The following is a 25,946-nucleotide window of genomic DNA, read 5'->3' as shown; positions in this document are numbered from 1 at the left end:
GTTTCCTTGTTAGTTTGTTTTAAAAGCTTTTTTGAGGAGTTTTCAAAAGAAACATCCCTTCAAAACAAACTATGTCAATGAAAGTGTTTTGTTCTCAAAATGCTAAAACAAAACACAGCATCATGCAAACAATATTTTGAGCTCAAATCACTTTGCCAAGTTTGTAAACAGTTCCAGGTGGGCAGAAGTCATCTCTGCCATTCATCACTGCTAGCAGGAGTTTGATCTGTCTGCAGTGAAGCATCTGGCAGAGAAGGAGCCACCGCTTCTGAAAAAAAAAAAAACAAAACCCTTTCTGAACAGCACGGGATGGTGCTTGCTCAGGGAAGCCCTGGTCCTTGCAAAGAAACCAAGGAAGACCCCATATTCTGCTTTTCACATGCCCTAATCCAGGTGCTTTCCCAGCTTGTTTTCAGAGGGAACACTACACCCCCTGCCCATCACAGAACTCCCTCCATCTCAAATTACTCTTTGGACGACTGGGTTAACCTCACACACCTTGTTACACCGGTAAAATTGCTGGTTGCTGACAGCGAACATCAGGGAGGGGAGAGGCTGAAGCAGAGCTGAGCTCAGCTGGGCAAGCCCAGCCGGGGGGGAAGAGGCTCAGCCCCACTGGAAGCACGAGGCGATGGATGGCCTGGGGATGCTCAGTGCTGGTCATGGAGCCTCCACTGCAGACACCATCATCAGCAAGGTGTCATTTTGCCTGGGCTTTGTCCAAGGTTTTTATTTTGCAGAACTACTTCGTACTTCTTTTCTTTCCTGTAACTTAAGCCTGTAACTGCCACCCTGGATGATTAAACGGATGTGTTTCCAGACAGAGCTAAGCCTGTGCATTGTATTAGAGGCATGAGATTTCACCACATGCAAACTTCAAGCGTGGCGCAAGGAGGCGATCTGGACCTTGTGATTATTTTCCTCCTGATAGCTTATTTTGTTTACATATTCTCGTTTTTAGCACCAGGGTTCTTCACGCAATCCTTTTTTCTTCTTCCCTGCCTCAGTTCTCTTCCTTGGTTTGCCGTTTGGTCAGTTTTTTTCCCCTTCCTTTTTTACCTTCAGCTTTTGGTAGCAGAATTGAGTGCTGCAGCTGGTGTGGCTTTGTTCTTCTTACCCTCCTCTACCCCCTGCACTTCTAGTCCCTGTGACTCTGTCTATCCATGGAGCGCAAAGTACACGTAGAGCGTGTCAGATCTGAGAGCACTTCAGTCCTTCTTGCGGACCAAAAGAGGGAACACAAACTGGTATCTCTCTCACCATAGAAATGACCAAACTGGGTCAGCTCGAGCACCATCCTGGTGACCCCTGCAGTCAGCCGCAGGAAGGCTTTGTTCCCACGTGCTCAGAGAGGAGCAGGGTTCTTGCATTTTATTCTCACACCCACCCACGGCTCATATCTACAAGGAAATCATTTCACCCAGCCATACAAAGAGAACAGTAATAAAAGCTTTCCAAGGGAGTGGCGGGACTAAGCTGGTGCCTGGCACGGTTCTTTAAATCCTGCTGTGAAAGGGAGCATGAGGCCGTACCCGAGATGCTGCTGCAGGGCAGGCAGGGCTGGCTGGCTGCCCAGCAGAGATCCTCTCTCCCTCCATCCACCCTCACGGCTCCTCGCCGTCTGTCTGCACAGCAGCAGGAAAGCCAAATATCCTCCTTCCAGCCGGGAAAACGCAGCCGCCGCGCTCCCTTCATCTGCTCTTACTGGTCCCGTGGGCTTGCGTGGGGCTGACGAGCCCCCAGCAGCGTGCGAGGCTGTTTACACGCGTCTTCGTGTCTGTGAATGAGCGAGTGGGTGTTGACGAAGCGCCGCAGTCAATGAATTTCCTTCAAAGAAAGATGGCTCGCTCCCACAGCTCCTGCCTCCGCGGAGACGGGGGAATGTGGCACGGCTTGGCCAGGTCCCTTCCTGGGGACGTCAGAGGGCACAGGGCGAGTAGTGCACGCCACGGGATGATCACGCTGGCTGCACACAAGGGAGCAGTGACTTTTTTATGCCTGTGATAAGCAAACAGGACGGGGGAAAAAAGCACTGGGTGTAAAATTGTTCTCACCCATGTTAGAGGCAGTAAAATCTCCTGCCTGGCAAGACTCAGGATTTCACTGAGCTGAGCAAGGAACAGGGTCGTCCCACTGTTCAACTGTAGTTTCGTTTCTTTTTAAAATCAACGATCTAAGAAAAAAGATATATAATTTCTAACATTTTTGAATGACACAAAAATCGGGGAAGAAAGGTAAGCGGGATGAAACACGGGCACCGAGCAACGCAGATCATCACCCCAGCGTGTGAAGTCAGGTCTCTGCGCTCAGGGGACAGAGCTGTCCTCGCCAGGCGGGTGATCTGACAGTCAGCTCCCAAACCAGATGAGGAAGGTTGCAGTACTGCTGTGTCTGACCCCGCTGCCGCCGGTGGGGTCCAGTTCAGACACCCACACCGCTAGAAAATGGGTGAGAAGGCTCTAGGGGTGGTTCAGAATAACCAAAGGGTTGGAAAACATTCCTCGCGCTGCCAGCTTCAGTTCCTGAGAGTGGAGGTTATGAACGATGTGTGTAATTCTCTACCGGGGGCTAATATCTAGCAAGAAAGCCTAATATTGAATCATTTGGTTTCTCATTGATTATAGAGAGATAACAACATTCCTTTCTGGTCAGAACAGACTCTTTGAGACAGGGCCTGGACCAGACCTAGAAGCCAAGGTATTAGGAAATTAATACCAAGAGCAGGTTGGGCTACAAAGCTGAAAAGCCACCTCTACAAACCTAGAGATAGAGCCAGTGGGTAATGGGAGATCTTCCCCACTCCAGTCCTTTGCATCACTCCATTATACATCCTGTTACCTGAATAGCTCCCGAAAGTGCCACCTGCCTCTCCTCTCCGCTCATCAGTCACCTCTTCTGCCTGCTCCTTACTCCCGATCCGCTTTTAAGGCCGCCTGCTAGTCTCAGAATAGCCTCCCAGTTCGTGTTTGCTAAGCTGATGCCTCCTCCTGCTCCAGAGAGTGCCGTCCCTGCAAATTATGACAGTAATAAAGACACTGGCTGTGCTACATTTGCACTCTGTTGTGAAGCAGAGGCTTTGGAGTAGGAGCTCCGTGGGGACGGTACAGAAAAGCGAGGAGCCGTGCAGCAGGATTCAAGCCCTGATTAAGGAGCAGAAACATCTCTCCCCCTCTCTAGCGCTGCAGGTTTAGGTCTTGATTTTCAGCAATCAAATCTTGTTCCCTATTCACTTATTCCTCTCACTCCAAACACACACACACAGACCGTTACCAATCATTCACTTTTCTCTAAAGCATTTTAAATTCTTATCTACAAACCGCAGTCCCACGTTTCAGCACTTACCCATTCCGCTCTCTTTTCTTCCTTTGTAAGTAGCTCCTTTCAGCGCCGCAGCCTCATTAGGTAGAGCCTGAATCCTCTGCAGCTGGAAGCACCTCGCTGGTCTGGCCCAAATACTTGCTGAGGTTTAACTTGAAAGCTTTACACAGCTCTGGTTTGATGGGACAGGTGAGCACAGCATCCGACAGGGCGGGATGGATTTCCTGGTGCAGGAGGGAGCATTCAGTTCAACAGCACCTGGCTTTAGCTTTTGACTTTATGGCCCAAGCAACCCTCTTCCGACCCTGCCATTTTGCATGCCGTTTCCTAATAAAATAATTAGGAAAGACACGACGCGTCTACTAATTGTACCTGTAACAGTTTTCCGCCTCGCCCTGACGATGAGGTGTGAATGGTAATGAATTAATACCCGGGCTCCACTTGCAGCATTGTTAACCTACAATAGAAGGCTCTTTCGTTGGAGCTGGGACCAAACTGTTGACCCCAGCAGAGGAGGGTTCCAGCCCAACGCACCAACTTCCCTTTTTCCCCAGGTTTATGCATCCACACACAAGCACGGCAGCCCGGGAGCAAACCACTGCCCACATCCATCATTCCGCTTAGGGTTTTGTCCATTTATGGCAACCGGGGACCTGATTTCCCAGCTCTTTTTGCTTTCTGATGCTTATTATGAGAAAAATCACCGGGCAGAGATAGAGACCCAGGCAGGGTGGGCTGAGAATTTGGACTTTCTGAAGTACCAGGTGAGAAACAGCCGCACTGTGGCTCCCTAACACGGTTCTGCTGAAAAGCTTCCCAAACCATTTTGCATATATTACGAGCTTGCCTTTTGGACAGAAGAAGAAGAAAAATCCCTTGATAGGATTTATGTGTAATTAGCTGGTTTATTCATTTAACAGGTCTAATTCAGAGATCAGCTATGTGTGAAAAGTGCACCAAGGCTTCAAATCTGCACGGAGGGCAACCAGCTTAGACCAGTGCCTCCCGAAAGGACAAATATGCACGAGAGGAGGCCCTGACCGTGTGCTGAGCTCGGGCTGGTAAATTTGGTATTTAGAGCAAAGCTCCTCTTAAGAAGGGCTTGACGGAGGAGATAAATCTCCTGAGGAGAAGCAGTTGCCAACCACCCAACAAAGGGATGTTTTCATTGCAGCAGTTGCTGCCGGTGGTTCAGGAACCAGCTGTGGCCGCGTTTGCTTTTCTTCCTCCTGCGGCTGGATGGGAACGCGCTGTACTCCCACTGGGTGTTGGTCCACACTCCTTTGGATGCTGCAAAACACAGACCCGGACCCAAACATACCCACATCCCAGGTGACAGGAGTTCAATACTCCAAGGTGAGTGAGCGAGCTCACGGGACTGTGGCCACATCCCAGCAAGCGACAGGCTTTAGCCCTTTGCACGGTGGCTCCTCGCACCAGAACGCGCCACACTTGCAGAAGAGCTGTTATTTTCCTCCCTGCGGAATTTCAGTTATAGAGAAGATGCCAAAACCTCCTCCTTTCCCACGCGAGGGGTGTTTAGCATTCCCGGTGTGGCAGCTTTAGACAAGACAAGGTATTTGGGAAATGCCAACAACAGATGAGTCTCTCCAGTTAAAAAACAGGAATCAATAGATGCTGTAGAAGCCAGGCTGTCCCACCAGTCCTTCCACAGCTACTACTCACCCCGGTACTGGGCAGACCCAACCTCTCCCAGCAGCTCCCAGACTGCCCCAGGGGGAGCAGAGCCGGAACAGGGGTGTCTCAGTCCTCACCCTGCTGGCAGAGCGCTGTTGGGGTTGGGGTGTGACACATGGTCCTTACCCCTCAGCATTTTATACCTCTGTACCTCAAAACAGCATCTTTTAAAATAAAACGTGCTGGGTTATTTTCCCCAGACTAGAACTGAAAACGTTCTTTAAAACGCAGGGTTCAAGGTAAGCGATGACACGTACCCTGCAGCATCACTGGCTTTAAATGTGCCGTTTCCATCTTACTGATTTAAAACCTCAAGAGATATAAAATCGACTCGCACCGCTCTGCAACACACACAAGGCCCACAGCGGGGCGCTGGTGCGCTCCTCAGATAACAAACATTCCCAGCCACAGGCAACTTAAGCTTCATGGAATTGAAAGACGAGCAGAATAGCAATTGAAGTGACTTTTGAATCTCCAATCTTTTCCTTACAAATCTGCCATTATGGAAAAAAAACAAAACCCATAAGCAACAAGAACTGGCTTAAACAACCCCTCCCTCAATTGTGCAATAATTTGCTTTTCTCCACCAGGAAGGGACCAACATTCCCCCCTTCTGAGGATGCTGCTCCAGCAAGGACTCCACAGAGCACCAGAGCCATAGTGGTGACAGAGCCACTGCACAATCTCTTCCCAAACCCCCAGGAAAAAGGAATTGTTCCTCCTCATCTCCAAGAACACAAGCCCTGACTGAGGATGCTCTGCAATCTCCCTTCCCGGCCCAGCCGAACCCACAGAGCTGCAACCTGAGCACAACACAAAGGGCTTTGGAATCATAAATATTTGCTCACGAGCCTTTTGTTTATGGCCATCTGTTCTCACACAGCTGGAAATCCCCCCAAGTCTCTTCTTCCCCCATGTGAAAAATGGTACCTAGATACTAACAGGGGAAAAATGAAAGTGCAGCTGTCAGAGCAGCTTTCAATTACACCTTCTATTAGAGTGCTATTAACAAAGGTAAAACAAATGCAGCAGTTAACATTGGCTGAGGTTTTTTAATTGAATATGGCATCCCACTCACACCAGGGTTCCTTGCACTATGTTACACGGAAATATCTATAAAATCTATCACCATCTCCTAGAATCACTGATTTCACATGTAGCTTTTCCTTTTTTCTCTTCCAGGCCCAAGGGTTCAGGCACAGACTGTTCCACAACCCGCATCCTGCAGAGCTACATCTTCTCACAGCAACCCATCAAGACAGAGGTTACAAATTCCCTTTCAAGGCAGTTAACGCTGTGCCAACCTCTTGCTAAAAGCCAAGGCCATCACTGAGTTTTTTCAGCAGTACTGTGACAAGACGGACAAGCAGACATCCCAGGCAGAGCAGGACAAAGGTTCACCCGAGCACTTGTCAGGATATACCTCAGCTTTGATAAATGAAGCCAGACCTCTGAGCTTTCCCTCTTCCCCTGCAGGATCACAACCGATCTAGAGGTTGGAAACCTATTCTTAGTCCTCCTTCCAAATGACTAAACATATCCTGGAAGGCCACCTCTTGATAGCAGGCACATACATTCAACTAATTCTTTGTCTATTTGTCACAAAACACCCTGAGTCTGCCCCCACGGCCACAGTGAGAGCAGTCAAACTCTTGCTCCCTGCAGAACAGCCTTAAAACAGGGGACGGTGATGCAGAGGTAGGTACCGCTGCCTCTCAGTCTCCCCCAAAGAAACTCAAAGCCACACTCGGTTGGGGTGTTTGATGCTTTTATTTATCACATGTAAAAACACTACTATTTCTGTTTGCAGGTACCTCCTTTCGCTGCACTGCAAGCCACACAGCTCCAAACATTGAAGACCAGACAGGCAAAGAAAAGAATTGAAGTATTTATGCCCAGAGTCACAAGGTCATGGTCCCAGAGGGTGTTTAATGCACAGACCCCCCGCAGGGACTGTTCTACAAAAGCAATAGAGCATTACAAGTAACAGATTGGAGTTGGTGAAAACACTAGGTGAGAGAACCGTCTAGGGGGGAAGAGGACCTGCAAACTGGTCTTTGCCCTTCAGCTGCCCTTATCTTTCTAGTACAGGTAATTGTGATCTAAGAAGACTAGTGCTTTAAACCGGAACAGGGGTTGACTGAGCCACGGGGCTTAGTTGACACGAGGGTTCCTGAAGTTCCTTCCAGCAAAGCGGGCCTTGCTGCCAAGCTCCTCTTCAATTCTGATGGAAAGGGAAGAGAGTGCCGGGTGTGAGCAGACAGCATAGAACTGCATTAGCACAGCTGCTGGCCTTATTCTCAATTACCTCATCTGCTTCATACTGAAGGTACTACCAGAGCCATAAGCCAGTTCCCACCAAGCCACTTCAGTTACATGCACATTTAACTGCACTGCTCACCATTATCCATCTCACATAACTTCGAGCAAGCATTTGAAATGCTTGCCCAAGGGAACAGCATCATGCAGACAGAAGGCCAGTGTCTCATATCCAGTATCACAGGATGCTTGCTGTGATGTTCCCCTTTAGCGTGTCATAGCCATTACCCACCCAACTCATGGTGTAGCCCACAGCCAGCTCTGCAGGCACAGCACCAGCCCAAAAACACTTCTGCCAGAGTCAGTTTATGGCCTCAAGGTGCAGTGTTTCCGAGAGGCAGAAGACCAAGCTGTTCCCTGAATGCATTAGTGGAGCATCCATTCAGTCTCAGGTTTAACTCTCTACCCTTTCCCCCCGAGAATCTCACCTCAGCAGCTGGTTGTACTTGGCTAGACGCTCAGATCGGCAAGGGGCACCAGTTTTGATCTGAAAGGGAAATCAGAAAGTTAGTACAGAACTATAGCAGAAATGAGATGCCAACATGAAACTATTCCAATCTGTTTAGAGTAATAAGCATAATCACAAGCTTTATTTCAGCATCAGGCTCTAAATAACTGTATACTCAAACAGGATAGGGCTTGGTAGCAATGAATGTTTTTCATTCGCTAACAACTTCAGTACCAGGAAATCCCAATACACCCAACTAGAGTTGACTAAGATGTTTTTAATTGGGTGGTTAAAGGTGAGTTTACAGAAGATAACATGTTCCCTCATCACACTCCCATTGAACCAATCAGCTTCCTGTGTAGAAGAACAGCAAGTCTGCATGCCTTAGGTCAGAGCAGACCTCATCTGCTGCGCAGCATGGCTTTATCACCATATTAGATCATCAAGCTAAAAGGTAAACTACAGCAGCTACAGATACCAACCTGACCAGTGCAGAGACCAACTACCAGATCAGCAATGAAGGTATCTTCCGTTTCTCCAGAGCGGTGACTCACCATCACACCCCAGCCATTAGACTGGGCAAGCTTGCAGCTGGAAGAGATAAACAGATGAAGCCTCACACCATGCCTCTTTGCTCAACAGCCTTGGTTCCAGTGGTGCTGATAAGTGGCAGGTATTCCCCGCTTCGACAAGACAGAATTGCCCTTTGGTATGTGTCAGGGTTAGGATTATGTGAAAACAGTGACAAGGAGCTGCTTTCACACATGCTTCAAGCCAGTGAACTTGTTTGATGTGCCTATATGACTTCAAGATCATGAAGGTACACGGTTTACTTGCCAATATCCTCTATTAGTTAAAAATTGTTACTCCTTCACAGATGCCCAGTCAACAGATTTCTATTCCACCAGCTCTCGTCTGTGTGTTCATCTCCCTCAGTTAGACAATCCCCTCCCTGCACAGCCAAGAAGGGAGAACTTACGCTTGCAGGGACTCTGTCACAGAGCCTATCTGGTTGACCTTCAGAAGGAGGCAGTTGCAGGCTTTCTCATCCACAGCCTTGGCAATCCGCTTTGGATTGGTCACAGTCAGATCATCACCAACCACCTGGATGCCAACACTGCCAGTGAACTTCTTCCAGGCAGCCCAGTCGTCCTGGTCAAATGGGTCTTCAATAGACACCACTGCAGAGGGATACAAGGAGAATTAAGACAATGCCACCCTCTGAAAGGTCTTGTTTAAAAGCAGTGGTACCAAAGTGCTGCAGTCAAGTACTATCCACCTCAGAGAACATGCCCAAGACCCCCTAAAAGACTAGTTGCTTGTTCTGTTCTTGATCCCGCTTATAGGGGAGGCTGTTCCTAACTACTACTACTGTGCTTCTTGTTGACAAACAACTTACCAGGGTAGTTCTTGACAAAGCCCTTGTACAGGTCAGCCAGCTGATCAGGAGAAATGTATCTGCTGGGATCATCAGGGGATTTGAAGTCCAGGTCATACTTTCCATCACGGTAGAACTCTGAGGCAGCTACATCCATGCCAATGACAACCTTTTCAGAGTAGCCAGCCTTGCTGATGGCAGTCTTCAGCAGCTCCAGAGCTGAAACACGGTAAGGGATTTCTGAGTTCCCGCCAAACATCTTAACTCAAATGCTATTCATTTACCAACAACATTGCATTCCCTTAGCAATCTCCACTACCCTCTGCAGAATGCCGAAAGGCCACACAGAAAAGGTCCTTGGACTCTCCCACTTCTGAACCGACTAGAACAAGACATTACCTTAATACTCCTTTTAGTTTGTAACACCCTCGAGACACCATTATGGGATTCATAATCTCTTCTGGCAGGACTATGTCAGCCCAGAAAGCTTAATACTAGATGATACCGCACCCTCTTCCAGTTTTATGCGTGTGGGCAGGGAGTAGTGACTGCACTTTAATCCCTTTTAGCTCCAGATCAGGTGTTGCCCGTGAAAATGCTAAGCACCCAAAACCGGACAGGTGATGCAATACACAGCCTGCCTCTGCACGGGGCACCCTCTCTTTGCATCTACCTGTTCTCCACTTCAACATTTATACACAGAAGAGAGAACAGAACCAACTACTCAGTAGGAGTCTCTCGATACTGCCCACTATGTGACCCTGTCTGGCAGAGTCCAAGCAAGGAAATTCAGTATGATCATGACCAGCAAGACTCTCCCAATCGCCCCCGACTCAAAGCCAAGCAGCTGGGTCAGACAGGCTATCTACAGCGGGAAGCTTAGATCAAATGTTTTTGTTTTGGTTTTTTTTTTTTTTTTTATATGTTAGTGTAGCACAAACTGCAAAAGCAAGTGCTGCCAGCAAAACAAATTCCTTGGACTATAATGATAATTCAAGGTCATCTTCACTGATGCCTGCTAGGGTACAGACCCAGCAAGAGCTGCATGTGACTGTGGCATTCAGAAACACCCTGATTTCTGCTGCTGGCTCAGTGTCTTCAGTGACAGGCAACGCAGTTCAGAGGCCACCTTCAACAAAAATATAACTAACAGCTTTAAAGTAACAAATAACTTAAGAGTTCTAGTATTCTGGTGGCATAATAGCAGCTCCATTTCTGCAAAACAGGTAGAAAAACAGCTCCTCTGGTACAGTTTTCGCAGGAACAGGTATTTCCCTTTCCACAAGACAAACTGCCTCCCTCCCACGCAGGTTTCTGAACAGAAATGTTTGGCTGTGGAAGCAGCAAAAGCTTCCACTTCCCAGGCAAGCCTTCACGTACTCCCACACAGCACCAGGCATAGTTCAAACTGTTTTCCTTCTTTGTCAGCAGAAAAACAACTCCATTAAACTTGGACTACTGACTTGTGGGAAACCTGCAATGCATGCAGACATTGCCACACCACTTTTCAACTGGAAGGGTGTGAGATTCCCTTAAGCTGCTACAGGAATGAAACAGTAATGAGGCACTGAAGTCAAAGCTATCCTGTCAAGCCGCATAAATTGATGTCTGAGGGAACACCCCTGTGGTCCTATACTGGACCACACCAGTACAGCATCTTGGAAAGTTTGTCAGGATAACAAGCAGAGCAAAGAAGCAGCAGCAAGTCCTACAACCTACTGATCTTGCTTTCCATTCATACTGGACAGGCATGGTCTTAATTCTCTGGCTATCAGTGACTCCCTCCTCTGACACTTGACTCACTCTTACCTTCTTTGTTTTCCAGGATGTTGGGAGCAAAGCCACCCTCATCACCCACATTGGTCGCATCCTTGCCATACTTCTCCTTGATTACATTCTTCAGATTGTGATAGACCTCGGCACCAATGCGCATTGCCTCCTTAAAACTGTCAGCACCCACAGGGAGGATCATGAACTCCTGCATGGCCAGCTTATTGCCAGCATGGGAGCCACCATTGATCACATTGAAAGCCTTGGAGTAACCAAAAAGAAAAGTAAAGTTAGAATGTTTCAGGGTAAATTGATAACACCATTTGTGTCAAGACTTTTCATTCTCTAGAAAACTTGATCAAGACCACAAGACATGATGAAGCACCTGGTCAGATCAAGTCTTTAGCCAGCTCTATCAACAGACTTACAGGAACTGGAAGAATGACTTCTGGGTTTCCAGCAAGGTCAGCAATGTGACGGTACAAGGGGACACCCTTCTCAGCAGCACCAGCTTTGCATACAGCCAGAGATACACCCAAGATAGCATTGGCACCAAATTTGGCTGAAATAGGAAAAAAATAGAAATACTATGTCTTCATAAAGAGACTCAATACCAGCACCATGGTCTCAGCTTATGGTAGTGCACAGCATGCGCCATGCACTGCCCATTGTTTCTGATAAGGTAAGCTATAATTCTAGACACCAATCTTCATTTTTTTCCACCCCTCACTGCAACACAAAGCCCACTTACATTTGTTCTCTGATCCATCCATTTCCAGCATCAGTTTGTCAATCTTTTCCTGCTCCACAACATTGACATTCTGCAGAAAGAAGCAAACATAGCACTGCTTAACACCAAACGTGGCTCTACACACTCTCACCTACCCACTGCATTTTCCTTTTCCTAGCAAGCATCAAGACTTGCTTAAGGGCAACTACCAACATCTGAAGAGTCTAGTTCTTGGCATTATCACACAGCAGCATAGAATCATAGAATGGTTAGAGTTGGAAGGGACCTTAAAGATCATCTAGTTCCAACCCCCCGGCCATGGGCAGGGACACCTCCCACTAGACCAGGTTGCTCAAAGCCCCATCCAAGATAGAATCATAGAATGGTTAGAGTTGGAAGCATCTTCTGGTCAATTCCAGCGGACCAAGGCTGACAGTTAAGTTGGACACATCAAAAGTGTGTTTTGTTCTTCACATCCAGAGCCGCAAGGCTATGATGTCCCTTGACTTCCTGACATTTAGACTGCTATCTGCCTGGCATGACACAGAACATGCCAGTTTATGCCCCCTCCCCCTTCAGTACAAGTTTAAAGACTTGCTCACAACATACACCCATTTGTAACTTAATATACGGTGCTTGGAATTGTCACTAAGAATGTGCAACCACTTCATGCATCACTACTTCGTTTTGCACCATCCTTTCTAGCAAGGGCTTAACACCCACAAAGAGGACTCTCACTCAGGCAGGTTTTAATAACATACCCTCAGATCCCCTTCCAAATTAGCGAGCTTGGATAAAATCCAGTCCCTCCCCTCGTTCAGCCACCCTTTTAAGACACATGCTGCTTTTTGTTTAACTGCACACCACTGAAGTTCCCAGGTGCTTAAGTATTTCTGCACATTACAACACTGGGCTGCTAGAGATTGTTTTGATTGTTAGATATGCAGTCATTAAGTAAAGCGATTGCTGTAGGTCTGTTTGTTGACATGCACTCAGGTTAACACCCCCCCATGTAATACAGTTCCTGTAACTGTCTCTAAGACAACCCATCGGTTAGGACACACTGGACCGGCATTAGCTGATGTTAGCAAAAGACAGGTTGCTCCTACCTTGCTAATCAGTGCAGGCGCAATTGTTTTATTGATGTGCTCAACAGCTTTTGAGACACCTGGAAGGAACAAGCAAATTGGACACTGGTCAACCACACTGGTTATGCAGGCATTAGTAGGTGATCTCAGTATCAATAAACATCTCAAGAATACCACCTCATGCTATTCAAAACCCCGATCCAACCTGAGCTTCCAGCCAAATCTAAACACTTAGAGGTCACCTCGATTGAATGGAAGTTGCATGAAGTAAGCATCATCTAGGAATGCCTGCTGCAATGTTAGTTTGCAAGACCATGCACTGGAGAAATTCATCCAAGTGACAAGGTTGCACTGAATGCACATCCATTACCTGTGTACACAATGCTGTCGCCAGGAACTCGTTAACATACTTAACAGCTCTGGATACACCTGACAGAAGCGAAATGGACAAGAGAATCAAGGAAGAGATGAAGACTCACAGCCAGAAACAAAGCCAGTCATGCAAGAAAGAGAAAGACACAAACAGGTAAACACACCTACAAGTCAGCAAGTGACACGAGTGAACAGCAGAGTAAGAAGAAGAGGGTTCAAAGGGCAGAGGAAAGTGCACATCAGCCAGCAAAGCTCTATTTGGTCTTTCTACACTATTGCAAACACCATTGTGGACCCAAACCTCGAGCGGCTAAATGACAGCATTTAGAAAAGGTCTTAGGATAAGCTACTCCTAGAATGGATGAGTAACGGGACAGAAAAAGGCTTCCCCAGAAGTTAAGCGTGCAGCAACTCAGGCATTTTACTATCTACTGTTATTGTGTAACATTGCTAAAGCATCACTTTAGCACGTTTTACACTTGATACACTGCCTCTGTACCTGGATGCAGGCACAGAAATCAATTCCTCCTGGCTTCACACAGGGAATAAAGCATGAAAACAGCACCATCCTTTTAATCTATGTGGACCCACCACTGCATAAATGAGCAGTTCCAGTACGAACTTGCTTCTTCCCCATAAGCAGAGACCATCATTTGCCAGCTAGCAGTATGAGCCTAAGGAATATTGTCATCCCTGCACATGGATTTCCAAAAAGCTAAGCTTCAGAACTGGTGAATGCTAATTAAGTGCACCCTGAAACACATTAATTGCCTTTTAACTGGTCTAAGTCCGCAGATTTATATTACAAATGACCTACAAGCTATTTGGAACTCATACCATTTGGTGATCATTTTTTCATAACTCATGTTATTCCCCGGCTGACAAAACCCTTGAGCTGTGATGCCTGTTGTAGAAGCTCAGACTGCTCTCTAGCGAAGTGCCAGGAAGAACGTAGGATCAGATTTAACAGGTCTAAGCACACACACATTTAACACACTGAAATAAGTACTCATTTACTCTTCCCAAGGAAAAATGCCCTGGGTAAACAGCATAAGCTCTTCAGCCTTTTGGGATATTCAGTCATCTAGGAATTTATTCTTTGCTACAGTAATAACAACCACAAATCTCCTCAGACATGGCTCTTCAAGTTCAGTTCAGTAGTTACCCACTCTAACTGCTCTTTCTTAATAGGCACAAAATATTTCAGCTTCCTTTCACCTGACTGGCAGGAAAGTTTGAAGTAATTCTCTCTCCCAGCCACAAGTTGATCTCTGTAACTTAGAAGGCATCACCAATGCTTTTACAGCAGCAAGCTAAAAAGGAGTCCTGACTGTCCAAGCTCTTAGAGTAGTGGTAAGAATTACTATTAGGATGTTTATTAGGTAATGACATCTTGTATGCAGCTACTCACTTTCCCCCATAGTTGTCCCCAAGCCAGTTTGGTGACCGCTGCGTTTATAGTTTCCTTTCAGAACATACAATAAGTCCCCAGACAACTAAAATATTACACTACTAATACAAACTTAAGTATCCTGGATATCTATAATGACAGACAAAAAGCTAAAGTGGCTTTAGCTATTATGCTGTCTGAAACAAAAGTATCTTCCACGATTACCAGTGTAAAGCTGCACATTAGCAGTTGGCATAAACCTCAGGTTCAGGATTTAACATGCTGGGATCTAAAGACTATAGTGCCAGAGCAGATGCATTTAATAGCTCTTTGAAAGTTGAGTCTATGAAGAGATCTTTTGAGTAGCTGCAGTATCACCTAGCCTTTTTGAGCAGGTAGTTTGGATGCTCTTACGACACACTACTAAAGCACTCTGTACTCTGACATGCACCTACATGCAGGGCAACAGGAGTGGCGTAACAAAGTATGTTTGGGGACAGTGTACCGGAGACATTATCACCCAGCTGGCATGTCCCAGCTCCACGTACCCAGCTATGGAAGTACAGTCAGCTCCACCACTACGCAGCTGCACTGCTGGAGGCAGAGTCACTCTGTCCCCTGGAAAATCCAGCACTCTGTGCTCTACCTCTGCCCCAGCCACACAGCCTACATGCTGTATGCATTGCTATCATCGCACTGTTAATCTCCATTGCTTTTGCTTAATTGCCATGCCTTGTATAGAATACAACCGGCCCACATGTCCTCCGCTACAATCTGGCATAAACATATGCAGCAACACAGCCATTTTAACGGGCAAAACTGGGTACCAAAATTCAGCTTTACCTTTCCCCATGTAGCGTGTCTTATCATTGTCACGAAGCTCCAAAGCTTCATAGATTCCAGTTGAAGCACCACTGGGAACAGCAGCTCTGAAAAGACCTGTAACAACAGAAAAAGAGAACTATCTTAGCACATTCAAACCCACAAAACATACTCCACCCATACACCATCCCAACCTACCGCATACCTCTCCCGCTCCAGGGATGGAAGTAATCTCAAACCCACATCTCTGCTCACTTACACAGTTAGTAAAGTAATTCATTCCCCTTCCAAAAAGGTAGCTTTATAATCTACTTTTGAGCTCAGGCGAACTCCTAAATTCATCTAAGATACAGCATACAAGGGACAACTAGGAGGTCTCTTTTGTTAATATGAGTTCTAAACTCTTCTGACAACAGGACAACCACCCAGACCGCTCATTCTTCCAGCCAAGGATGCTGAACTCTGAGCAAATCTGTACACTGGAGTCTGTTCTGCCTGTGCTTCAAGATGCCAACTTCAGTCTCCAGTCTTTCCCTTATCCCACTACAGCTAAGAGCTTAGCAAGGGCAATCTCATTAAATGACTGCATTAATCTTTTGAGGCAGAAAGATCAGCTATTTAGTTAGTGTATTACAGCTATTGTGTTTGCTCATTCCACCAAATCAAACTGGTATGTGTGCGCACAATGCCTTTGTCAGATCCTATCAGATGTGGGATGAACAAGTAACAAACCAAGGGAAAGTCCTACAACAATTAAAAATATAAGATGTTATATGCTAAAGCCCAATTCGACAAGTTGTTTAGTCATGCCCGAGTACTTACACAGAGAAGAAACCATTACCCAAGATTCAACTCTGCAGCAGACCACACTTTCATTACACAAACTGACTGCTAGACAAATCAAGAATTAAACTTCAAGTGCAGTCATACAGAGCTGAGGGAACACTGAAAACTAAGACCATTAGCAGCTGCTTAAGGAGAGCAATGAAGGCCTCGTTAACTCAGAGTCTGCAAGTGCTATCCCAGCTTACACTGAAGGCAAGGGAAGGAAGGCAGGTTTGGATTAACACTTGCACAATTTAGACTGTAAGAAGCAGCACACTTCAAAAAGCTCTCCACTGTCCAGGCCAATACCTTCAGCTCAGCAGATTCATCCCAGTAGAATGAGGTAGAGATTTTTCTGGCAAGTCCCATAGCAAGCTCAGCAACATGTTAGATGCATAGAGTAAAGAGTAAGCACAATTCCAGTGCTAGAACAGGACAGTGTGTATACTTTTGATTGCCTCTTCAGTTCTATCAGATACAAGAAAGGAATAAACATCTATAGCTAAGCACTCACCTTTGTTGGTATAGAGGTCTACCTCAACAGTGGGATTCCCACGAGAGTCAAAGATTTCACGGGCATGAATCTTGAGAATGGACATCTTTAATACCTGAAAAGAAGAGTTTAGCATTAATCATAGAATGGTTTGGGTTGCAAGGGACCTTCAAAGATCATATTGTTCAACATCCCTGCGATGGGTAGGGACATCTTTCACTGTATCAGGTTGCTCAAAGCACCATCCAGCCTGACTTTGGACACTTCCAATGATGAGGTATCCACTTCTCTGGGCAACCTCCTCCAGTGTCTCAACACAAAAAATTTCTTCCTTATATCCAAACTAAATCTACCTTCCTTCAGTTTTAACCTTACAGTGACAGCAATTAGATTATAGCTTTCTAGGTGCACAGGGGCTTACACTTCCTCCCATTAGCCATGCTGCACGCATTGGTATAGAGACACTTCAGCTGGGCCACTGACCCTGTCAAGTTTTTATAACAAGCCTCATCTTTTTTACTCAAGACTCCATCTCTTTCCCCCTCACTAAGTCTAGTTTAAAGCTCTCCTTGTAAGCCTGGCCAGCTTGTTGGCAAAAATGCTCTTGCGCCACTTGGTCAAGTAAATTTTATCCGCTCCCAAAAGACCCTCCTCTGACTGGAACAATAGAGGAGACCACCAGAGTGGCTCAGCCTGGGAAAGTGCACAATGCCACCTGCTTTTCTCCTGCTCAGATCTCTTCCACTGCCTGTCGAGGTCTTCTTGTAACATAGCTATTTGTTCAAGGAGTTTTTCCCCATGGTTGCACTTGCAGCTATGACCTCCACGGTTCCCTTAATGTGCCAGGGGGGACTTCCAGACACTGAAGCTTCACACAATCTAAGGTACCGACATCTATTCCAGCCCTTGGGAGGACTGTTTGGGTGGAGATGTCAGCATAGGTAAGCTGCAGTGCTTCTGTTTGGGTTTCAGCCACAGTCTTGCAGGCGGATACCATTTTCTTTCAGCAGGTCACAGTCCCCTTAAAGTTATTAAAAAAAAATAAAGTCCACTAATGAAATGGTAATTCTTTTGAAAGATGTCATCCTTCTAACTCAGTGGAGACCTAAAGCTTCTGAGTAGGCTTGTACCAGCCACCGGTTGTGTTGGGGTAACCACCAGGCTGCAGGCTAAGCCTGCAGGTGAGCAGAGCTGGCAGCAGCCCAGTCACTGGCACAGCACACCCTTCCACACAAACTGCTGATGCCGGTCCCAACAGACCCCACTCCCTGTTTCCATGCCCTGGCTGCTGGTGCTCCTGAGAGGCTGGTTATGTGCGGCTTCCAGCAGCCTGAGCTGGCACCACCCAACTCTCACCCCTCCAGAGATCTGCTGCCTGACCCCTCTCCCACACAGCCCAAGGGTGCCAGGGCAAAGAAACCCCCTCAGACACTGTCCCCAGGGACCTCACGAGCCTTGCACTCCTCTCAGCACGCAGCAACCGCTGCTGCCAGCATCAGCTTGACGTTTATATCCTGTAGTAACACCTGCAGATCAAAAACGTTACTTCACACTATTTCAACTGGGAAAAAATTTTATACTTTGTGAGAGTTAGATGTCGAGAGGACAGAAATCTCAACCTCGGCAGGAAGAACAGTCTAAAGCCAGAAGCTTTGTTTCCAGAGAGATCCAGGGGAATGTCACCTCACTACATAAGAGCAGCCAAGCAATCCTAATACAGGAAATATCTGCTACTAGTTAGAATTCTTTCAACAGAAGACTGAAGTGCAACAGTTCTTAGTATGCACAGCAGCTGTTCAGAGCCAAACGTAACCTATCTTGAAATAGAAACAGTCCCAGCTCTAATTAAGAGCTTGTATTAATAGTTACACCCTGTCTCGAGTATTTACAGGAATAGCTTTTCCTCTTAAAAGGAAGAAAAAGCACAACAATCTTCTGTATACTTCCTTCCTCCCCCCTTCTCACATATCTATATACTTTTCCTTAAGAAAATTGCAGTAAGGAAGGCCTTATGTAAGCTCAGCTACATTTTAAAAATCAAGTCATACGAATGCCTGTAAGCCATTGACTGGCACCAAACCCAGCTCATCTGCAGAGAAGAAAGCTCAGCCTCAGAAGCAGAACGATCTGGAAGCTGTTTTTTTGGCAAGCTCATGTGGGTGGTAACCCTGTTTACAGAAATGGTCACGAATCTCTTGCAGTTACTGTGAAGTTAAGAAAACAGGACCTTATTTCTACGGCTGCTTCTACAGAGTGTGTTTGGGGGGGTGGTGGTGTGTTAACGTCATACACTTTTTCTTCCCCCACAGCATATTTTCCCTCCTCATGTTAAAAACACAGGTAGCCATTTGGTTTGTCCCCTCAGTTTTAAAGTGTTCCTTCCAGTCCCTGCCTCTAAGCAGCATAATTTTACAAGACAGCTCAAAGATTTTATCTATTGCCTGCTTTACAGTAAGACCCACACACTGACAGATGATATGACTAACCTAAGAAGCGACACAACTTAGTTCAAGCCAGCCTTCATGCTGCCACTACTTAATTTAATCAGTAAATATATAAACTAGAAATAAATCCCTGCAACTCTCCAGGTATCAGTTCCATCCACACTAATGCTTATCTCTCTGTACATGCACTGAGCAATGGCTAATAGGAAAAATCCTCATTTATCTGAAAAAGGCTTTCAGAGCTTGTTAGGCTGGCACATGCTATGCCTTACTTTCGTTTTCGGAAACATAGCTTTGCGACAAAACATTAGGTGCCTTATTCTTTGGAAGCACAGCCAGCTCACAGGAAGTCCTAGTGCAACACAAGAACTGTTTGTTCACCTTCACAAAGAAGGTGGCACTTCAGGAATACACACTGCAAGAGCTTCCTTTGGGATTGTCTGCCAGGTTTGACATTACTCAAGCGTCCTTGACCAGTGACCTCTCCCGCAGTCCCTCCCTTTTCTTTAGAAAGAGGCATTTCACAGCACTGCACCATTCCAGAAATTCCTCACACTTTTTTTTTTGGGGGGCTCGTTTTTCAAACCCCCTCACTTCTGTGTTAAGAAACAGTTTTCCCACTGAGCTATTCCTGGGTAAGAATCTGATGCTGTTTAGCTCATCACAAGCTGAGCATTATGTATTCTGCCTCATCCAATTCAGTCAACGCATGCAGAAAGTGAGAACCAGTCCATGCCCAGGTCTAGCTGTGGAAATGCTAACTGAATGCAAGAGAGCTCTTCAGTAGCGCTGCCTGCTCCAGACCTTTGTGCTCGGTGATGGGAGTTAGCCAAAACCACACAAATACCAGATTGGTATTTACATGCATTGCCTTAAACATTTTTGTACTGTAATCTGTTGGCAAGGTCAGTGCCTCCCTTTAAGGGAGGAACCACACACACTAGCTTTCCTGGCCTTCCCAGGGGCACACATTATTACCTACTTCAAGGCTAAATTACAGCCCACTGCATCACTGCCAGTTCTGAGCATTAGCTTCAGTATCAAATAAGAGTCCAAGAAATCACCACCTACATCCTATCTGATCCCGTCCTCTACACAGAGAATGCAGTACTCTAACACCAGTGTTAACTACTCCAACTTCAAACAGTTCCCAGAGATTTTGTTTATAGCCAACTTTATCACCAAAAGCTGTACTTCTGAGCTATTTTGCAGCCACATTTCTCCTAAGTCAAGACAGCATAAAACCCAATCACTGCAAGCACCTGAATGGCCATTAAAAAACAACACTAAAGTTCGGCCATAAGAACTATCCAAGTTAATTGGTGTCTTATTACTTAACTGTCATACAGTTATCAGTGGAAGTCTTACATGACGCTTAAAGTCCTGTAAGACTGCAAGTCTCATACCATCACCACTCTGAAAAAAGCTTACTGCTCATTAGACCTTTGACCTCACTGTACCAGATGCTAACTTATAACTGCACTTCACTAACGTACCAACTCTACTGCTGAAGCACCCCTAAAAACTGGACAAGTGTGGACCAACGAGGGCACCTTCCCATCCTATCACTTCACATACCACATGGTATTAATGGACCTCTATGCTCCGCAACATGATACAATGTGTTTTAAATAATGCCTAGCGGGGAGCAAGTCACATACAGGTTGAACCACTTTCTCTTCTCGTTGTTCAGTAAGATGGAGGCCTGAAACTGCATTGCCTCAGTCTGTGGGTTTGGATGACAAACTTCACTACTTCCTGCCAGGCTCAGAAAGTCATAGCCCTGCCCTGTGACTCAGCAGCCATGTAACGGAACAGGAGAAAGACCAAGATCCTCTCTGGCAACCCTGCACGAGGCAAGCTGGCCAAGAGGCTCCCCCTCCCCCCCACACCTTAATATCCAGAGATGCACATTAATTTGTCAGGTGCTTCTCCCCACAAGTGCTGCCCTGAGATAGCTAGTACTTAGTTAACCCCACTGCAAGACCTAAGGCATCGAGGTTTGAGTGCTGACATCAAACGTTAAATATTTGTGATACGAAGCTGAAGGACATCCACTGTCACTAAAGGGGGGAAGGTCCAAATCACAACACGCAATCCGAGAGCAACTGTTAATGATTAAAAGAGAGAGGTTAAACCTTGCCTTTGAAAGAAGCCTTGACCCACCGTATTCCCCAGACCATTTTAACCCACACACCCGCCCCCCCCCCCCCCCCCGCGCACGCTGGCGGGGCTATGGCGAGCGCAGGCCTCCCTCCGCCCCCACGATGCGACTGCTGCGCTCTATGGCGGCGAGCACCCCCGCAGCGCCGAGCATCCCCATAGCGGCCATCATCCCCTCACAGAAACTGCCTAGGCCCGGCCTGGCCCGCAGGCAGGGCCCGGTGCGGCCTCCTTCTCGCGGGGAAGGGAAACGGCAGCCCCCACCGGGGACCTCCCGCCCCACAGACAACACCGGGGAGGCCGGGCGGCTGCGGCCGCGGTCGGCCGAGAGGCCCTGCCGCCGCCGCTGCTAGACTCACCTTCGGCCCAGCAGCCCAGCTCCGCAGCACAGTGCCGTTCGCCGCCTCACCTCTGACTGGGAAGGAGCGACTCCGCGGCCGCCGGCCTATAGCCCACCCCACGCAGATGAACCGCCCTCCTCCCGCCCTCCATTGGTCCGCTCAGCCCCTCTCCCGTCTCCCATTGGCCGGCCCGGCCCCTCGCCGCCCTCCCATTGGCTACAGCCTCCTGGCGCCAGAGGCGGGCTCGGGGTGCGTGCGCTACGTGCCGCGGCTGCCCGGTCGGCTCGTGGAAAATCCCCGGGCAGGCGGGGAGGGCGCGGGGCGGCCCCACGCGTGTTGGGGGGGGGGGGCGGCGGGACGCGGGTGCGTGGGGAGGGCCGGGCCGGGCCCACGGGCAGGGAGCGGACAGGGCTGCTGTGAGGGGGTGACATCCACGGGGCTCCTCTGCTGGCGGGGCCGTGCCAAGCCAAGGATCCCTTTGTGCGCCCTACGTCCGTGGGGCACGTGGGCTCTGCGTGAACGTACGCTGGCGGGGAGCGGGAGAAGGGATTTCGTGGAATCATGGAATGGTTAGAGTTGGAAGGGACCTTTAAGACCACCCAGTGCCACCCCCCTGCCCTGGGCAGGGACACCTCCCACCAGACCAGGTCCCTCAAAGCCCCCTCCAACCTGGTCTTGAACCCCTCCAGGGATGGGGCAGCCACAGCTCCTCTGGGCAGCCTGGGCCAGGCTCTCACCACCCTCCTCACAGCAAAGAATTTCTTCCTAATATCTAATCTAAATCTCCCCTCTTCCGGTTTAAAACCGTTACCCCTCATCCTATCGCAGGGGTATCATTGCCCAGGGATTTCTTTGTTCGACATCCCCCTCTGGAGGCACCCAGCCTGGCCTGATCCTGCTGCTGTACCTTTCGATTAAATTATGTATTTTTGTAAAGCCAGACCCAGGGTCAAGCCTGAAGAAGGAGGGAGCACACCTCGGAGTGAGTGAGTGTGTGTGCGAGGAGTCGGAAGGGGCACCCGTGGGCACAGGGGGGGTCGCCCGCTGCGAAGGGACCCTGGTCCGGGCAGTTGAAGGCTGGGGTGGTGTGTGTGTCACTCCTTGGATGGGGTGTGAATGCTCGGGCAGCAGCTTCTCCTTTAACAGCCCCAAAGACACGTGCGTGAACACTATGGTGTGACAAAAAAAAAAATAATGGAGCAGAACAGAGCTCAACACCAGGCCACAGAGTTAAAGGCTTTGCCAAAATGGAGCAACTGACACTCCTAAAAAGCTCCAGGTCCTCCATGGATGTTCAAAAAAGCCATCAAATTATTCACTGATAATTATTTAGTCTGCTCCACTATGGTGAAGCATGAACCATGCACCACTGAATGAACTGGGTGCCCTGTGATCGGCAAAGCCTCTGTCCCTGGAAAGTAATACTCAACTTTCTATGGACTTAGCGGTAACCACGTGTCATGGTGTTTAATGAGAACATGACCACTCACATGAGTTGTTCCCAGCTGCGGCACTGTGGAGGGATCCTGTTTCTTCCTGGACTTATTTATCCACCTCTTGGCAGTAGGTGCTCCCTGTGACCAGCTTGGCAAGGTCCCGCTCCATCTCCTCTGTGCTGGCATGTTGGAGCGTGGGGGTGTGAGGTGCTGGTGGGGGAACATGCCTCTGTCCCCCTCAGCCCTGCTTGCCACCATTCCTCCAGGCTCTCTCCGATGGTATGGCTCCCAGGGAATATACTGCTTCGGTTACGTTAGAAAAATTGTGTTTGTAACACAAGGTCTTTGTGGGTTCATTGTGGCATATAGCTGTGCCCATGCTTCTCATGAGCCTGTCTTTCTTCCAGGATTTTTTATCTGAGAGATAGTCACACGTTGCACTGCAGAAGGGAGTTTGCAATGAGGGGAATCCCATTGCAAGGTCAAAACATTTGAACAAGGCCATAGGCTGACCTGGGAAAGGCACGGTCTTGGCCCTTCTCTCCTTCCCATGCCCTTAGCCTTCAATCCTGGACATGATTGCTCCCATTCAAGGCAGAGCACCATACCCAGATGTGAGAGTGTGAAGCCCTGAGCAGGGACGAGTGGCCCAGACCCATGTGTCTAATCCCACGGGGACTCCCAATTCCCCTGTGTTTGCTTCTTCCCATTTACTCAGAATCACAGAATGATTTGGGGTTGGAAGGGAGCTCTGGAGATCATCTAGTCTAACCCCCCTGCCAAAGCAGGTCCACCCAGAGCAGGTTGCACAGGAACATATCCAGGTGGGTTTTGAATATCTCCAGAGAAGGAGACTCCACCACCTCTCTGGGCAGCCTGCTCCAGGGCTCTGCCACCCTCAAAGTAAAGAAGTTCCTCCTCATGTTTAAGTGGAACTTCTTACATTCAAGTTTGTGCCCGTTTCCTCTTGTCCTGTCACTGGGCACCACTGAAAAAAGACCGGCCCCATCCTCTTGACACCCACCCTTTAAGTATTTATAGGCATTGATCAGATCCCCCCTCAGTCTTCTCTTCTCCAGACTAAAAAGACCCAAGTCCCTCAGCCTTTCAGTTCACCTGACACTACACAGCCTGCCTTCAGACTGATGGGGGCCTGGCTCTGCAGTGTTTTGAGCACATAATATCAAACCTGTGACGTTCCCCAAGCCTGGAGTTGGGGTCTAGGGGCTCCAGGGGTCCGGCAGTGCCCGGTTCATCCTGACTGCCCTGCACAAAGCCATGTCCTCGCTTGCAGAGTCAGTTATGTTTGTGCTTGCTCCAGAACTGCCTGGCCCTTCCAGCCTGACTCCGACTGATCATTGCTTCTGGGCACATTTTTCTCTCCTTCCTGAGAACATTCCCCCCCTCCCTCTCCCTCCGCCCCGAGACAGGCTTTAAGTCTAATAAAAAGCAAAGGAAATCTGGTTGAAGTGGCCGCCTTCCCCCAGCACGCCGTGCTGGCACGGGACCCCACCAGCCCCCCCTGCATGACCCCTAGCGAGGAGACGCCGTTTGAAACCCAGGCTGTTCTGTCGCCCTGCAATATGGTCCACGCGCCCAGAGCGGCACCCCTTGCTGGTTTCTGTGCTTTTTCTGCTTTGCTGGGATTGCAGATTGATGTGGGCTGCACAGCCATGAATCAGGTTGAAACGCTGCTGGGCTGCACACAGCTGAGATAAAGCAGTATTGGCCAGGAAAAGCCCTCGGAATTAAACTGTCACTTTATAAATAAATGATTCTTTGCAGTGCCAACCTCCCCAAAACTGCATGTCATACCCTTTATAGCTGTGTCCTTGGCAGTAGTTCCCGACTTCTCATGGAGCTTTACCCTTCCTGGTGCAAAGGCAGGAGAGGGGAGCAGTCCCTGCAAAAGCACACTCCTCAGTCATCAGATGCTGGAAATCACCGATGGACTTGAGATGTTCCACCATGTTTTTTCTTTGTAAAAGTCCCTTGGTTGCTGTGCATGGAAAATCACGTAGAGGGGCTGAGCCTTATAATGAACTAGAAAAGATGGAGCACAGGAAAGCCTAAGGCCAAGGGAAATTCGACATTGTAATAGTTGTGCCAAAGACTGACAGTGAAGTATGGTAGGTAGGGTGCTCTTTGGGAATAGAAGACATATTCACACAGAATCACATGGGGTTGGAAGGGAGCTCTGGAGATCATCTAGTCCAACCCCCCTGCCAAAGCAGGTCCACCTAGAGCAGGTTGCACAGGAACATATCCAGTGGGTTTGAATATCTCCAGAGAAGGACACTCCACCACCTCTCTGGGCAGCCTGTTCCAGTGCTCTGCCACCCTCAAAGTAAAGAAGTTCCTCCTCATGTTGAGATGGAACTTCTTACATTCAAGTTTGTGCCCGTTTCCTCTTGTCCTGTCACTGGGCACCACTGAAAATGGACTGGCCCCGTCCTCTTGACACCCACCCTTCAAGTATTTATAAGCATTGATCAGATCCCCCCCTCAGCCTTCTCTTCTCTAGACTAAAAATACCCAAGTCCCTCAGCCTTTCCTCATAAGAGAGATGCTCCAGGCCCCTAATCATCTTTGTAGCCCTATTATGAAAGGTCATAATTAGCTTGGTGGTGGGCAGAAGTGGAGGGTAAAGCAAACCGTCTGGATTGGGAGGCCGAGCACTGAGGCTCTTGCATCTCAGTATTCCTGTTCAATCAAACCAAAGCTGTGGGAGAGGACTGGCCGTAGAAGACCAGCCTAAACTCTCCCACTTGTCCCTCGCCTTGGCTGCTCTTTCCTTGTGACCACAAAAACATCACAAAGCAAGCAGATTCCCTCCGCTGGAGTGTGAGCGACAAGCCATGCGCTGAGAAACGGCATCCCCCCCTTTACTCGCACAGTCCCGTCCCCGGCA

General features: G+C 48.1%; 1 protein-coding gene across 4 annotated transcripts; it reads right to left on the bottom strand.

Annotated features, from left to right (window-relative positions):
* Nucleotides 1–6,769: 6,769 nt before the first annotated feature.
* Nucleotides 6,770–21,706, bottom strand: ENO1 (enolase 1). Of its 4 annotated transcripts, XM_074161661.1 has the most exons (13): nt 21,618–21,675; nt 16,673–16,766; nt 15,355–15,450; nt 13,120–13,178; nt 12,771–12,829; nt 11,683–11,752; nt 11,360–11,493; nt 10,971–11,193; nt 9,183–9,380; nt 8,763–8,964; nt 8,266–8,374; nt 7,764–7,822; nt 6,770–7,240 (listed from the first exon to the last, which is right to left on the bottom strand). In XM_074161661.1, the coding sequence occupies exons 6-13, from the start codon at nt 11,711–11,713 to the stop codon at nt 7,171–7,173; spliced, it is 1,026 nt and encodes a 341-aa protein (XP_074017762.1). In that variant the 5' UTR covers nt 11,714–11,752; nt 12,771–12,829; nt 13,120–13,178; nt 15,355–15,450; nt 16,673–16,766; nt 21,618–21,675; the 3' UTR covers nt 6,770–7,170. The 4 variants fall into 4 exon arrangements, with proteins under 4 accessions (XP_074017762.1, XP_074017757.1, XP_074017760.1 ...); XM_074161656.1 differs by lacking the exon at nt 13,120–13,178 and having other exon boundaries at nt 21,618–21,706; XM_074161659.1 differs by lacking the exon at nt 12,771–12,829 and having other exon boundaries at nt 21,618–21,691.
* Between the last annotated feature and the right edge of the window lie 4,240 nt (nt 21,707–25,946).

This window comes from Numenius arquata, chromosome 20 (assembly GCF_964106895.1).
Source record: "Numenius arquata chromosome 20, bNumArq3.hap1.1, whole genome shotgun sequence".
Classification (NCBI taxonomy): Eukaryota; Metazoa; Chordata; class Aves; order Charadriiformes; family Scolopacidae; genus Numenius; species Numenius arquata.
This window is presented reverse-complemented; position numbering and strand designations above follow the sequence as displayed.

Coding starts and splice junctions, on each gene's coding strand:
- ENO1 (XM_074161656.1), bottom strand. CDS start 16,757: ATGTCCATTCTCAAGATTCATGCCCGTGAAATCTTTGACTCTCGTGGG. Junction 15,451..16,672: donor AGACCTCTATACCAACAAAG/GTGAGTGCTTAG, acceptor CTGTTGTTACAG/GTCTTTTCAGAGCTGCTGTT. Junction 8,375..8,762: donor GTGACAGAGTCCCTGCAAGC/GTAAGTTCTCCC, acceptor TATCTCTTCCAG/CTGCAAGCTTGCCCAGTCTA.